At 41.2% G+C, this 16518-nt stretch overlaps 1 protein-coding gene across 1 annotated transcript in view; it reads left to right on the plus strand.

The window, feature by feature from the left end:
- Positions 1-16518, plus strand: part of ADAMTS17 (ADAM metallopeptidase with thrombospondin type 1 motif, 17) — a 107681-nt gene that overhangs the window by 23151 nt on the left and 68012 nt on the right. Inside the window, exons 4-5 of the mRNA XM_010085437.1 lie at positions 10912-11013; positions 12635-12780. Of these exons, the coding sequence (XP_010083739.1) occupies positions 10912-11013; positions 12635-12780 (248 nt within the window). The remainder of the gene's footprint in view (positions 1-10911; positions 11014-12634; positions 12781-16518) is intronic.

Raw genomic sequence — 16518 nt, forward strand, 5'->3', positions numbered from 1 at the left:
TCCCTTAAAGCCCAAATTTTTAAAGGAATGTAATATCCTTTGCCTTCAGAGAGAGTCAGGTGCCTAAATGCTTGTCAGTGTCTGGACTTCAGACCATGGTCCAGCTAGATCATTAATCCATGAATATTCAACCTCATCAGGATATTTCAGATTGCGTCTGCAAAATTCTTCTTCCGTGTTTGTTTTTAATGGTAATTCAGATGCCCTAGTACAAACTAGTAGCCCTCAGAATTGTAGCCAAACAAGCTATCCGGCAGCTATTCTGCTCCAAATTTGCAGAACAAAAATGAAGACATATGAGGTAGGCTCAATTTTCCATAAACTATACCTCTTGATGTTCCTTTTTAATTTCTTGGACACTGCATCTACATTTTAATATACTAAAATTTAAAAAATGAACTAGTTAACACTATGATATGATAATCAGCTTAATCGTAGCCTATTGTAATCTGTGACCTCCAGGATGTGTAATTTAGGATCTGGCTCTCTAACATCAATGTTAGGTAAGATTTACCAGTGCACATCACCTTTTTAAGGAGCTGTGGAATAATCAGGTTTTTAGGCTGGATGCTTGTTAGGCAGGGAACAATCAACTTCTATTTATTTGAAAAGTACCACTTCTATTGTAGTATTGTATGAACAATAAATGGCAAGATTATCTGCCAGCCCCTTGAGGGAATGCAAGTCCATTTTGGTGCGTGCTCTGGTCATCATTTTATTGGTTTGAGATACATCAAGGGTGGCTGGTTTGGGATTAACTTTAACCTGAGTATTAGGTGGGTGAGTCCTTGCGCAGCATCTGGAAGGTAAATGTTTTCATGGCTCTATGGAAGAATTAGTTTTGATCTGAGGAACTGAGTAAGAAAGTAGAAGTTTTCAAGTGAGATGATTTCACATATGCTAATGAATATCTCAGACCTTCCAGTAGTTCCCCTTTCACATCTGAGTTACACAGTTTTCTCCGGTAATATGCAAAGGGATCGAAAGTGCTTTCACATGGTGCATGCGATCAGTGAGAACACTTATCTATCAGGACAGACAAATGTGCTTCTGTCATACCAGCCGTGCTTCTGGTTTTCAGGTGGAAGGCTGTACAGTCGTGCCCCTTGCAGTGCTGGAAGAGCTTTTGCTCCACCCAAGAGTTTGCACAATGATCTTTATTTTGAGGGAGATAACTTGCTCTTTGGAGTCTCCTTTATTCAGCACTGCTGTCAGTGAGAGGAATAGCACCGATGGTTGATGCTGAATCTCTCACAGAGCAGAGATGATGTTTCTCCACCAGAAATGCGTAAAAACGCGTTGTTCAGAACCTCACATGAAAATACACCGTGCGTTTAATCAGAACACTGGGTTTATTTTTCAGACTGGCATGCCTACGAGCAGAGGCTTTTGCACTGAAATTATATTTATGGAAAAAAATGTGATTTCTATCTCTTGTACCCAGTGTTTGGCTTTTTGTTTTATATGCCTTTTGACTTATTTATTATTAACATATTTTTGCGGGTTTTTACATAACCGTTATCTTTCAGTATTGTTTTGAGTCAAAACTGTGCTTGGGCTAAAATGGCATGTGGAAAGAGATTAGCATTGCTATAAAGAGATTTTTTTCTGAAAAAGGGACACTGCCAACTCAGATGTAACTGGGAATATGAATTTTGACATGACACTGTTTTAGAAAAATGGAAACAGCTAAGATTGGCTCTACTGTGGTCTCTTAAGTTCAAGGTTTTTTTTAACAAATGTAGGTATCTCCCAGTATCTACAAGCTATGGAGCAGCAGCACAGAACAAGGGGGCAAAGTTGATTGTAAGACAAAGGAGACTGACTGGCTTTCTGGGCTGAAATGGAAAAGCAGAGGAACCAGAAAAAAAAGTAAAGGAAGAGCAACAGTTGTCATAATCAAGTAGATTTTATGTATCGTTCAGTTTTCATATTTGATGGTATGGTGGTGAATATAATTAAGCAATTGTGGGTCTCGCTGTGGTCTTGATCTTGCAAAGAGACTGGCGGAGTGGATTCTTGGGCTCCATGCATGGGAATCAATGGGCCTCTGTCTGGTTTTTGTTTGCAGGTTCATTTGCAAGATCCAGACAATGACAGTAAGCCCTATTATTTAGTAATGTATAGAATATTTACAAGAACATGGTAATTAGATGGAGAGCTGATTTATCCTGAAAATAATAGGTTACATTGTAATTTTCTGTACAACCAGGGACTTTGTCCACATAATTTTCCATTACACACTTTAGCTTCTGTGTAAATATAATAATAATAATAAAGCTAGAAGAGGATGGGTTTGGTTTTCTTGAGGTTTGCACGATAGAAGCCTGGCAATTCTCAAATAAAATGAGATTTTATTTTTTAGAAGTAAAGGTAACAATTTACTTAATTGCCATACTGTAGTTTATAGTTTTCCTAATGTAGGTTGTTAAAATTCAGACTATTTTCACATTGCCTGTTTCATATGAAACTGAAGTGTCCTATTTCACTGCTTCTGTATGTTGCAAAAGGACCTTTTTCTCTTTATTTTCAGTGGAAATACTTTTTGTTTAAGAGAGAGAAAGAGAGAGAGAGAAGCAGAGTTCCTGCCTGGGCAGCACAGCCCAGTTTACAATTATTGGAATGCTTCAGAAATTTTTGTACGTGTTTCAGTTTGGAAGATGGTCAAAACACATTCTGGTGCAGTGGTTTAAAGAAAAATAAAAAGAGAGAGGGGAACGAAAATAAAATTATAAAAATACAATGTGGAAATTTAAGAATATAAAAATAATAAACTCTTAAAAATAATACAGAGTGCCTATTGAGAATCAAGCACTTGGGCCTGGCAACCCTACATTTCTTATTAAGACACAAGGGGAGGGAGAAAGAATTAGTGGAGCCTTGTGATGTGGCATCTAGAGCTGAAGTTTGAACTTAACAAAATTAGCCAAAATACAATTGAGTATCAGCCTGAAAATAGAGTATAACAAGCTTGAAGGGCATTCAGACCTCTCCCATTGGCCTTCTGGGAACTTCCCATCTGCAAAACACTTCAAGAGAAAACTCCCATAATCTTTACAACCACATCTGAACAGCGTGCGTACATATCTATATTTATTTTACTGTCCCTTTCTTCTCTTTTCTCGTGGCCAAGAAACACGATCTGTGATTTCATTCTTTTAATTTCCCAGTTTCTTTGGTGTGTGGTTTGGTTTTTTTTAATGGACAACACTGCCTGTTGTTTAAAAAATCAATACTTTTCATATCCTACAGTCAGGTGTTAAGGTCTGAGGAGTTCACTGGGAGTTATGGAGTGAACATTACTCTCAGTGGAGACAGTATGAGATGGATGTTGCAAAGTGCAAGGTCAGAATTTTGGGCTCTAAGTTGCAAACACGATGTTAGATGGGAGCAGTCAGGCTGATTATGAAACTTGCCTGAAGCTCTTGCCCGACCTTCATGGGCAGATAATTTGTGAGCTAGATTACAGCATAATACTGCGAACTCATGAGCCTTTTCTTGATGGGTGACATCTAGTATGAACCTCAGAGCAGCACTTTACACACGGTGTGTACAATATGATGCTAATATAGCTGCCGTGGTTGTGACAGAGTTCATTAGCTATGGCTCTTTTAAGCATACTGAGGCAGAAATTGGTAATAAGTCAAAAATTTCTAATGTTTAATGCAAAGGAGTAACTCTGTGTCAGTGTTTTGTACCATAGAACTGGTGCTGATGAATACTTTAGACAGTGGAGAATACAGTTTGCCTTGAGAGCACCAGAAATTGCTAAAACTAGAGACAGTGTTTTCCTGTGTCATTGTTTGCTTCCCAATGTACAGTTAAAAAAAAAAAAAAAAAGGTGTTTCTACTCACTTGTGCCTTATCTGGCAGTGCAGGAGTCTTCCACTGCTTCTCTGGCAGAATCTGTTCTTGTTTACTGAACCCCTTGTGACTAGCTTCATTACTGGCCCCTCACGTTGGCATTTCTGTGCACTGTCCCTGCCTTTGCTGCTTTTGTCAGTTTATCTTTCATCCTGATGCACGTTCAGGAGGTTCACTCATGGCCTAAATTTTCAAATGAAGTAATGGATTTGAACGTGTCCGTTTTTTACCATCTGAGTTTGAGTCCCAGAGAAGCTATGTGGTTTTCCAGAAGCGCTGAGCTTCTGCCAGCTTTGAAAGGTTGCCCTCCTTGAAGTATTTCCAGTCAGGCATCCCAAACCACTCTTCGCTTCTCAGAATACTGCTTTCTTGTATCTCCCCCAGATTGGAACAATTTCCAAATACTGCATTGCACATTTCCAGTGTAAAAGTAATTAATTCCAGTTTAACTTCCTCACAGGAAAGGGTGAAGAGCTTGCAGTAGGCCAAACCCCTCTCAAAAGAAGAATTTTTATGTTTGTCTATCTCTTACCATCTATCCCACAGAGCCATTCATAGAGCCCTAGGAGCAGTTTTACTATGGGAGATGATGGCACGCTTGGCAAAAGATCCCTGCTGCATCCGCTCTAGAGAGGTCAGGGCTCATCTTCCTGTCTGTAAGTGTGTTTTGGGCAGCTCTTGAATAGCCTGGTTTTGCTTTTGCTCACATTGTCAAAACACGAGAGCTCTGGATTTTTCTAATCCTTCAGCTTTCATCTGCTGTTAGAGAGGTTGTTTGACTGAAAATTGTAACCAGTTAATTTCATTCAGACCTTAGACATCCAAATGGGTCTGTGGTGAGCAGTATGTCATGGTGAGTTACTGTTTTGGAAGCTGACTTATTTTGTCTTTCTTCCTGAAAGACGAAGGGGAAACATTCTTATGTTTTAATTGTAGATTAGAAAAGCTCTTGGTATCACTCCATCTTTATAAGGGCACGTTTCATATAGGATCCATATGTTGGTAGTTGGAGTAATGCGTATCAGGCCACCTAGCTCAGAGGACCAAACCCAGCGTGACATCCTTCCTGTTTGCTGGGTTCAGTTTGTTTTGTTTTCTCTGATACAGAACATAAACAAATGTCGGAAATGACAATATTAAATTTTTTGTGCTGTTCTACAAGGAAAAGAGTAGCTCTGGGAAGCAGTTAACTCTCAAGGATCATTTCCTTAAGAGTTGTTTAACTGGCAAGGGCCATTTCCACAAGAGTTAAAACAATCTTTTTGATTTTATACACTTGTGTCTGATCTTGGTGATGTTCCACTCACACAAGTATTGGTGAAGAGGCCGTTCATTGAGTTAATGGAGTTATGTTGATGAAAAAACAAATGTAAAGGGGAATCAACTCTAAATTTGTTTGTTGGCTCCAAGCAGGCAGGTTATTGGTCCTGTTCATCTCAAAACCATAATGTGCACATGTGTTTCTGTATGTTCTGAAGAAACAAGGCGATCACCAGGTAGTGAAAACAGGGAAATGTTTTTTAAGAAGCCTTTTCTAGTTGCATCTAAGAAGATTATAAGATTATCAGATTATATGATTATTTTTTATAATACTGGCTGAGGTGCTTTCTGTCCAACAGTAAAGAAATCCGTTCTTTGTTGTTAATGGATGAAATTGCACATTTTGAACTAGTGGGATTGTTGCCCTGTTTTGTTAAATAGACAACCATTGCCTGAATATTCTAGGATAGTCCTTGTGATTCTTCCTCAAACCTTCCTGTGACCTTTGGATCAGGTTTGTCATTTCGACAGACAGACAGATACTTCCTCCGTTGGACCCACCGCTTGTCCATTGCAATATCAGCTCTAGAGAAAGGGTCAGCAGCTGGCCACTGATACATGTACCAAGCTTCACAGGTATCTTGTCTGGGGCAGCACATGGCTCCTTTTCAAAAATCCTATCCAGTTTTACAGGATTCTGATTTTAAGCACTTTTCATCTAGTTTTCAGCAGCAAGAAGCTCCGTCTAATAGCAGTGGCAAACAACAGTGCTCCTGTCCCTTGTGATGCATTGCTTATGCACCCAAAATTAAAGACAGCAGCAGTGTGGAAATTGGGGACATTGTTCTTCTCACCTTGTTGTGTAAAGAATTCCTCCTCAGAAGCATGCTGTGAGGCTTCAAGAATGCATACATAGTGTTTTGAACAGGAAAGCGAGTGTAAGTTGTGTGTTTATTGTACTTAATAGGTGTTAATTAGGATTCTGTTTATAGGTGTGTTTTCCTTCATGGTTTGCTATATGCCAAGCCAAAACCTTGGCAAAATAAAATATATTTGATGCTACATTGAAAGCCAGCCTATTTATACGCATGCCTGTGTGTTATGTGGTCTTTTGCTTCTCTTCCTTAAGGATATTTACTCTAAGTCCTTCTTCATAATCCCCTCATTTTGACAGCAAAATTGGTCTCATGGTTGTTTCATTCTGATGCCAGAAATAAGAGGTTCCTCTTTCCAGTGGGCAATAGGCAGCGGGAACAAATTCGTTCTCAGGAGAAAGAAGTGTTTCTTTTTTTGGATTAATCCAAGGTGAGAGAGTAAACGTGTAGGGCATGAACAAGCTTCCGTAGAGTTGTTCCCTGGTGGGAAGGACATCTTTATTCATTGGATTCTCTTTATGCTTTGGAGATTTGGAAGCTCCCCCTTGTAGGTAATAATCTAAGGCTTTGAGAGGGGGAAGTGTTGTGAGCCCTTTCTTCTCCCTGAGACCACATGAGGTCATTGGGCAGAGTCGTGCTGGTTTTAGCAATAGTGGTGATGCAATAGCTAACCCAGGAACTATCAGGCTCTAGACTTGCTGCCTGTGGGCAAAGAGCTGGCTGAATTCATTCTGGCTTCTCCTCGTTTCCAGCTGCAGCACTGAGTTAAAGAATCTAAAATAGATTGCTTCCCTAGAGCCGCGTGTGAGTGGTCATAGCGCTGCACGCTGCAAGGCTGTGCTGGCACACGTGTGGGATGGAGTTACATGTAAGGTAAACACCATCTTCAGAAACAGTATGTCTTGTGAAAAAGTATGAAAAGCTGTGAAAGGTGGGAAGGCCCGCAGCCAGACATGTTCCTGGGAGTGTCCCAGGAGTTGTTTCTGGTTTTACCCTGACGTGTAGCCAGAGCAGGCAGTGTGAGCCTGTAACTGTGACACTGAGCAGCGTTTTCACTTGTCTCCAAACAGACTTTGAGCAAATTAATTCCTTTCTGTTCCTTATCTTCCCACCTTTAACAGAGGGATAAAGCTTCCTTTATCTCCAAGCTCCCAATCTCTGTTTAGATTGCAAGTTCTTTGAGGAAGAGAAAACACTTGGCACAGTAAGGCCCCTTTCTCAAATAGATGCCATTATAATACCTGTAATCAGAAGCATCATTCACCTGCGGAGCAGATATCTCCTGGCTTGGGAGTTTCCAGACTGTGACCTCTCTCAGGACTGGTTTCTAACAGCTGTACAGACAAATTTTCCTATCTTCCAGGCATTTTTGAGGATCTAAAATCAGCACCTTTATAAAAATCCTATTTTTCTTTCAATTTTTAAATTTCATTTTCTGTCAGTATAAATTCCTTAATGGTTCAGTTGTAAAAGCATTTCAAATTTTTTTAAAAAAGAAAACTTAAATTTTTATTGAAATACTACTTTTCAACAACCGTCTCACTTTTTTAAATTTTATTTTTGTCTTGGAAATATTTCAAGCTTGGAGCTAATCCAAAGAGGACCTTTCCCCACAGACAGTTTCAACAAATCAATATTTTTCCACTGAAGAATATCTGTCATTGGAAAATCCTGACACTTTTCGAATGCTGTAGGGAAGACTTTACAGGCAGAGACCTGCCTTCTAAAAGCTGCTTGCTGGATTTACAATTAGCAGTAATCCAGCTCTTTTGATGGCTTCTTCTGTATCAGTGTAAGCTCTGAACTGCCACTCATATACAAGTGACTTCCTTTCAAGTCATGCCAGTTCTCACTTTGATATTTCTCCACAAAGCTGTTTATTTAACTATTAAAAAGTCAGCCACTGTGACTGGTTAGCTATAGGACTGTTTAATGGGGATTTTTGTTTGGGTTTCTATTGTAGCTGAGGAGGATATATGATCTCTTTTGAAATGAGTTATTAACATGATAAAACATCTTGGGAACATACAAAGCTGATGGTTTAATTTTTGCTGGGGTATCTGAATGCTGTATTAAGTACAGGGGACTCCGCTAACGAGTGTGTGAGCTTTGTAGTGGTATGGCACTAGAACACAGAGCTGAAGCGCAGTTACCAGATTTTTCTGTAACTGTTTCCTGAAATATGCTTTGCATTTAGTGTTCGGAATCAAACACAGGGATACTATAAAAATCCTATGTTTTCCATACCTCAAAGATGGGAAATTTCAGAAATGTTGGTGTTGCTAAGAGAGATTTTTCCTTTATTTATCTCCCTGTAAATATACGTGTGTGTGCATGTGTGTCTATACATGTGTATGTATGCACATAGAGACATGTATGTGAATATTTGCACCCGCTGTATCCATCGGCTGGGCTCAGTTCAGTAATTCTGGGGGTACAGACACACGTGCTGGAGGTTATCTGTGCTCATTGCTTCCCCAAGAACACGGCTCATACCTGAGCGTGTGAGCTGGCTTATCATCTTCCACGTTCTTGTGGACTGCGGAGGAATTCTGGTTGGCAACCAAACCGGTACAAAAAGCTAATTCATTTTTATGACTTTCTGTTTCCACTACCCCCCTTCCTCCTCCCAGGTTTACATCAAAGAGGAGAATTCAACCCTGACTAATTTACATGCAGCTTACCATCCAGGGACTTGAAGCTGAAGCTTAACCAATACTGGTCTTGCATAATGCACAGATATTTAGCAATGGTGCTCATCTGTCTCTAGAACAACTTCTTCAGGGATGTAGTGAATTCCATTGCATCTTCAGCCAGGACATCTTTCTGACAGAAAGCAGAAGCAAAGGGTTTCCTTCTGGAACCATGGGGCAGAATTTCTGTCTGGGTCATTCAAGAGATCAGGCTGGAGGGTTTCTGATCTCTGAACCTCCTATGATACCTTCCACTTAGGTCTGTGACATGCTTTTAACATATCTTAACTGGTTTTGAATCCTTTATAATCATTCATATGTGTAGTTGTAACATAAAGGATCATCACCTTTAGATCCCAGTGAGTTAAAGTAGGGCAAGGGTACTGTAGCTTTACAACTAGGAAAACAAGCTGTAAGTTTGGCGTTTGGAGAAAAGCTTTTCCAGTTTAAATGGTTTATTGTCTAGGTTAGTGTTCTTTCCGTAACACACTTCGACAGTTAATTGATGTACTTTTTGATTTTAGTCCTCTTCAGGGAAGGCAGGGTTTTGAGAATGTAGGAGTTGTCGTGTGGGATAATTGATATTTCAGTAAGCTCTGAAATCTCTGGTTTGTCAATTCTTCTGCCTCAGTATACCTGTCTGTAAAACAGTATGTGATGTCCTTGGCTGATTGGTGCATAAGTGCTTTCAGAGCTGTGGGTAAACCGCTAATTAGTCACAGTCATTTAGTCAGAATCCCTAAAGTCTGATATTTTCCCATATGCTCTATTAGTTCAGGGAAAATGTCTTGAAAATTCGTTGATTTAGGCTTCCCTGGTGTATTTGCTGTTGTTTGTTTTTATGACGACGACTTTCTGTGTTGTGGTTAATACAGATGTTGCTGAATTGTGCTGTCTGCTTCTAGTTTTTGTGAATGTTCTTTTGGTTTAAATAGTGCAAAATCCTCTTCCCAGAAAGAAATGTAGAAATAAAACAGGATGCAGATACTGCTGCGATAACTGTTTTGTTTCAGTATGTATGTTCTACATCATCACTCTTGGTATTGGGATTTATCTCATCTGCACCCTCTGCCATACGCATCTATTCTGTATCGACGTACCAACACGCATGTACACAAAACCCACATGCACCCACGGTGTCTTACATTATATTGCGAAAGAAGCATAAGGTTAAAGCATGTTGACTCAACTATTTAATGAGGTGCAATAAATCTTGACAAGACCAGCTGGCACTTGAGTCAGGCTTCTCATCTTTTTACCATTACACTGAAACCTGAACAATAAATAGTGGAAAGAAATGTAACTCTTCTTTTTCTTTTTTTGGTGCTCAAATCTGTAGCACTGTATTGAAATCATCCACTTTCATGGAATGCAAAGCACGGTGGATGCTGTGGAAAATGTTAACGATGTAAAGGCCCCTCTTCCTGGTTCTTTTTCTCAAATTCTGAAAACGTTATTGATCTGACAGATCACGCAAGTGTGGTCAGCATTAATATCCCGGCAACACACTTTGGCTAAGCAGAGCAGCAGTGTTGAGTAATGATCCCCAGGATGTGTTTCAAGTCTGGTAGGGAGATGTGCTGTACTTCTTGCTGCCCTTGCCCTCACATCTCACTTTTCACCTTCTCTACCACATTGTTCTCTAGCAGTTACTTATCACCACCAAACCTCTACTAACTTTGGCCCTGCCTGTCGCCAAGCTCCTCCTCTGCCGCATGGCACACCATGAAATCTTTTCCTCTTTCTCATTTGCCTCAAGATCTTCTCCCGGGAGGCATTGCTGGCTGAGTATAGGTACCACCAGATCCAGCAGAGCTGGCGGCATTTCATCATGCTTCGTCACTTGGGTATCTTTTTGAACAATACAAGTAATTAAGCAGCTCAGACACCGAAGCACATGGCATGGTTCCAAAGCACCCATCTTGGCCTCCCATATAGGATTCTTTTTTAATGGACCAATTTTATTCTGTGAAAATAAATCTATTAAAATAACGCACTTCTTGTTTTGGGTGGGTTTTGTTCCTGACAATGGCATCCATCGATCTCTTTTATGTTCTCAGCCCCAATGCCAATCTATACTTAAAAAATAATTGCTCTGAAACCAACTAGATGCTTCTGTATTCACTTGAGAAAGACTGCCTGAGCTTTGCAGTGTATCCCATAACGGTAGCTGACATCTCCAAAAGTAATAACTGCACCTCGTTGCTTTGTGATTACAGCATTTGATGTGTGCTGGGCTCTGGTGCCTGGTGGAAGGAGATACATCCTGTAAAACAAAGTTGGACCCCCCTCTGGATGGCACAGAATGTGGCGCAGACAAGGTAATCAGAACACTCAGTAGCAGTCAGTTTTTCCAGCATTGTGTGTGGAATAATGTTTCCAAGATGTTCACTATTTACCATAAACCCATATTTTTTACTGATTCTGTTCTGAAACTGCTCAATTAACAGCTAGATTGGGTTAAGTCTTTCTGATTTTACGTTAGGTGTATTCCAGTAGCCTCTGCAGGACTCAGCAGTCAAGTTCTTGTGGTCCAGGCACTGTGCAAACACAGCAGGAGAACCCCAGGCCGCACTCTGCTAAGTGAACAGACTGAGTAACCTGCGAGTCAGTTAGGTGGTAGCTCGCTCCTGTCACTTCTGTTCATTGCTGTCAGTGGTGGTTCAGGAGTGAGGTGTTTTTTCAGAGTAAGCTAAAGAAGTAGTGTTCTTGACTATATTTGAGGTAGAAAGTGTGGAGGGCATTTAGAATTAGATTTGGGGTGTGGAGAAAGGTGGGGAAAGAAAAAAGAGGCTACTGAAAAACTTTGTAGTTTGTAAAAGCTCAAAATGTGTTAGGTTGAAATTCAGTGATGTATATATGTGCTCAGATGACTAAGGCATATATCAACTTTCCAGAATCCAGGTCAATGTAGAAAATTGTTACAAGAAGCACAAAATAGACTCTCAGATTAGTGAAAATCACTGGTCCAGTAACTGGCTTCAATGCCGTAAGGGTGAGAGTTACTGAGGCTCAGCTGCTGCCTCCCAGCTGACCTACAGTATTAACAGAGGTTGATTTAGGCAAATATGTTTAACCTCTGAGATGGGCTGTGATAGGAGGTATGTGGTTCATAAATGTACGTGGTTAATTCTCCCAGTGTGCCTGATGACTTGTTAGGCTACAAAGGAACTTGACTGGTTTGGTAGCTGCCAGATCCCTACTTACTGGCTTTGGATTCTAATATTTTTGTATGTTGTATGGCTGGGGAGGTAAGAAAGAGTAAAATGAAAAAGTTTGTTGCTAAAATCAAAGATTAGAGACCTTTTCTTTGCTTGCAAATAAAGATAAACAATGACAAGAAAAGCTGGGTCCTGGAAAGCATGACAAAAGATTTTTAGATATATGTTTTTCTAACTACAGGAGTCCTGGTGATTCTTTCCTAAGACCGCTTAGCAGTGCTTACTGTATCACATCCTGGACAGAGCAGGAGAATGGGCCAAGTTTGCTGCTTGGTCAGGAGCCAGTGCAACTTAATAGAATCAAAGGTTTTTTGGGGCTTTAGCCAAGTCAGGTCCAAAATATCTCAATTATTTTGTATGTACTGGGAATACTGCTGATGAAGATGTTGCTTTGGGGTATAATTTCTTGGACTCGATTTCTGTGAAGAGTGTGGCTTTAAGTCTTAGCACTTAGATAATTATCTGCTTTATAAAGCAAGGGGCTCGATTCAGTGATTATTCTTTTTCATGACAGAACTCCCTTCAGGGGTTCATTGAGGGTGACACTGAAATTTCTGTGTTTCTTTTCCTCCCACTTCCATCTCACTGAAGCCGTGAATCTCAAGAAACTTAAACATGGGCTTGTTGTAATCTCTCAGACATCCTTATAAGTCCACGCGTGCAGAAATGTTTGCAAGATCGGGGCTTCTTTCCAGCCTGTGCTAACACAGTTGCATTTCAGTGGTGCCGAGCTGGGGAGTGTGTCAGTAAAACTCCCATCCCTGAGCATGTTGATGGAGATTGGAGCGTGTGGAGTCAGTGGAGCATGTGCAGCCGGACGTGTGGCACAGGAGTGCGATTCAGACAGCGGAAATGCGACAATCCCCCGTAAGTTTTCACATCACGCTGATTTCTTTTTGCATGTAGCACTTAGACACTCCTTGCTGCAAGAGTGCAGGGAAGAACTGGAGAGCAGAGCTGTGCAGAAGCCACGAGAGTTTTCTTGTTCACAGGCAGCAAGGACCAGGTCAAAGCCCTGGAGTGACTCAGTAGGTTCTGTGGAAGTGGCTTGAGGTGTAACCATTGGAAGTGGCTCATTGCAATTATTCAAAGTTAGATACAATTGAATTAAAGATGTGTAATTTGGCAGAAAAATTGATGCTGTGTTTCCTGTCCAGTGCTGCAGTAAATGAGAAGTTGATCTGTACCTACAGACCAAACTGAGCCAATATGTCTTAGAGATCAGCTTTGCAGAGTGCTGGCGCTGGGCTTTTGGGAAGCGATAGAGCAGCTGACAGTGGTCGTACTGTCATGTAGGTGTGCTGGTAAAGCACCTTCAGATATTCTGTACATCAGGACGTGCTGCATATGAAAAGGAAAGTTTTCCCTCACACAGAGTGCAGTGGGTGCTGTTTAGCTTCTGCACAGTGACTACAAATAATTCTATGCTGTCTGCTTGGGCTTGGATTTTTTTCTGATTCAGGAAGAAATGGAAGTGATGTTATCTACTGATAACATGACCTCAAGTCAATTGAGGCACATCTGGAAGTCTTCTTATGGGAGGCCTGAAGAGGTTACCACGGTGGTAACTGACCACCCCTGTTTGTGTTGCAACTTCTAAAATGAATGACGGTGCTCACAATCTTGAGAGCAGCCCTCTAAGTTGTGTATCTCAAACTTTATTCGTATTTTAAGGTTTTCTCCACAGACAAAGCACAGGAAAATTTTCTTTTTAAATAAGAACCAAAATTCTAGCTAGCAACATATTCACTTTGAGGACATGCCTAGATGATGGATGGGCACATGCTGGCTGCTGTTGAGCTGTATTCATGTGAAAGGATATTTTTTGTTTATTCCTCTCCTTAAATAGCGCTGAATTGCAATTGCATGTCTGTATGTCCAGGCTTGATTTTTACCAACTCATTTTCCTGAACAAGGGACTGAACTGGTTTCTTTGCTGTCAGCTACAAAAAGTCTCTTTAACCACAGTGCTGACCGAACCTAAATCCATTCATCATCGTTCCTTAAATTACAGGAAATGCTCCCTCCAAGAATGCACACTGATTTTAAAATTCTCTTGCTCATATGCATTCTTGGCTGGGGATACACACGTGATCTTCTTTTGCTTCAGATTCCTGGCGTCAGCCCACTTCTTCTGCAGCTGGTTTATTCACTGTCCAAAAATATCGGCTAAGGGATTTATCTTTTATTTTATATATATTTGGTCTTGGGATTTTTTTTTTCTAACTGGAATCTCTGCTCCTGCCAGCTGACTTTTGAGCCTGTGGGACTATCAGTATTTTTCAACCAGTTGCTTTCACTGTTTGGTTTGCTTTTTCCTCTCTGTAATTTCTGTGAGTGTTTGCACGCGTTACCTCCAAACGGTTGTAGGCAGTGTGTCATGAGCCAGTTTGCACATGCAGAATTTTGGGTTGTACTGCCTTGTGCTCTTGTCTAGGCTTTGGACTACTGTTGTACCGTGAGACTGAAGAGAAAACCACTGGCTTAAACAGAACGTCAGAATGAAATCTCCACCCCTTCTCCAGTCTCCTCTTGTAAGAGGGTCACAGGAGTATAGATGGGCTTTGATTTCTTCTGCTCCATTAGTGGGTGGATTCTCTCAGCACAGATTCAGTGGAAGATGGCCGGGAAATTGTCTGCCAGGAGATCTCGCAGTCACTGCTTCAGGCATGTGTCAGGGTGGGCTTGAATTAGGCTGTTTATTGGAAATCCCAGGCAGTGCTAGAGCCCATCTTATACAAGGCTTGGGACCTGGGATTACAGGGATCTTTCCCTTCAGATTCTTTTGCAGAATCAGGTAGAAATGATGCCCAAAGTCTTGGCCTCAGCGTTTGGAGAGGTGGAAGGGACTCAAGGATGAAGCCACAAACATGGACTGAAGCAGGGAAAGAAAGGCATATGAATGAGTGCTAGGTGAGTGTGGGAGACCACAGAGAGTGACCGTCATTGTTTTCCTTCATCTGGCATGATGAAAACCCTCAGCATCCTGTTTAACCGTGACAAGAGGCCTATAATACTGAAATACTGTTACAGAAGTCAGTTAAGTAAATATTAGTGTCAGTAATTCTGCATTCCCTGCCCAAACAGTAACAGTGCAGAACATAATCAGCGTGGCAGAGCTATGCCTTGTCCATTTCTCTGGCTGCCTGTCCATGCCTGCTTATCTGCTTGCTCATGAACCCCTTGAATAGGCGCTGTGCATTCTACTAGTGTTTTCTTAGAGTTAGTCTAGTAGAAACCAGCAACATACCACCAAAGTATGGTGCTGGTGGAGAGGGGGGAGCAGAGTTGGGAAGGTCTTGTTGGCTATATTGTTTTGTGTTGGATTACTGGGAGCAGAATCATCCCTCAGATTGGTAGGATGCTCTGTTGTCTTGTGGCTGATGAGATGAGTGCATCCAGCTCTTTAATTTTTGGAAACACTACATCAGGAGGAGGCCGTTCATTTTACTCCTTAATTAGAAAGGGAAGACAAGGCAGGCTGCTGAAGAGCTGAGCAGAGGAATGCAGCCAAAAGGCACGTTGTTCCTGTAGCTTCTGCTGACGGGGAGTGGTGGGTGGCTCGGGAAGTCTGTCTCCTAATGGATTTGGCTATTACCTTATTATTGCCAGTGCCCATTATTACCAATAGTGAGAGCTGTGTGCTTGCAGTCTGCATTGGCAAACTCACAAGTTAAGATTAAAGCCAAAGCAACTGCTGATGAGCACAGCAAAGAGGAGTTTGGCTGTGTCTCCTGTTCCATGGCCATCATCTTGATACCCTACTTGAGAGAGAGCGCTGTTACTCTTTGGTTATTCTAACAGCTTTCTTTTTTGTTTTGTTGGGTTTTTTCCCTGTGCTTGTACACACAAACATGCACTGAGTCACTTACATTTAGTGGCCAAAGAGATGTTGCTGGAACTGAAGTTTGTGTATCTATGTGAGTGCAGGGTTCACGTGGGAAGAAGCCTGTATCATGCTTCTAGTCATCTGGACTGAGTGTCTGTCTCATCCAGCCTTAGGCAGCAGACACAATCCTCCCAGAAGATTTCTGCTTCAGTCTCAGCACATCTGCTGCCTTGCACGTGCTCATAGCAGAGGAGAGGAGTTAGCAGCGCAAGCAGGCGTTTGTTCAGGCTGTTCTTCTGCTGACTTTCTGAGATGTTACAGTGTCATTGGAGATCATCATTTCCATTAAAAAAAACCAAAACACTTTTTCTGGGATTTATGGAGCTACTGTAAAAACTTGATCTAGGCTGAAATTTGGCATAAAGCTCTTCTATGCAGAATCAAATGTTTCTGTTGCACCAAATGCTGAATCCATCAAGTCCAGCACAGCTAGGAAATCAGACCCAGTCCTACAGCCAGCATGTGAATGAACAGGGCAACTCCTGCTAGGACCACTGACACAAGTGATATACAGTGAGAGCCTTGGTTTCTAATTAGCTGAGCAATATAACCTGATGTTCATTGCTCTTCTGGGAGGGGAGGGGGGAAGAGGCTTTTGGAATGAAGTGCTAAAAACTGGAATTTGGCTGGAGTTACCTTTTATAGACATCTGTTAAAGAAAAGTAAGAACATGACTTTATCCATCTTTGCTGATTACAGGAGAATATCAGCAAGAA

The sequence above is a fragment of the Pterocles gutturalis genome, unplaced genomic scaffold, assembly GCF_000699245.1.
Source record: "Pterocles gutturalis isolate BGI_N339 unplaced genomic scaffold, ASM69924v1 scaffold450, whole genome shotgun sequence".
Classification (NCBI taxonomy): Eukaryota; Metazoa; Chordata; class Aves; order Pterocliformes; family Pteroclidae; genus Pterocles; species Pterocles gutturalis.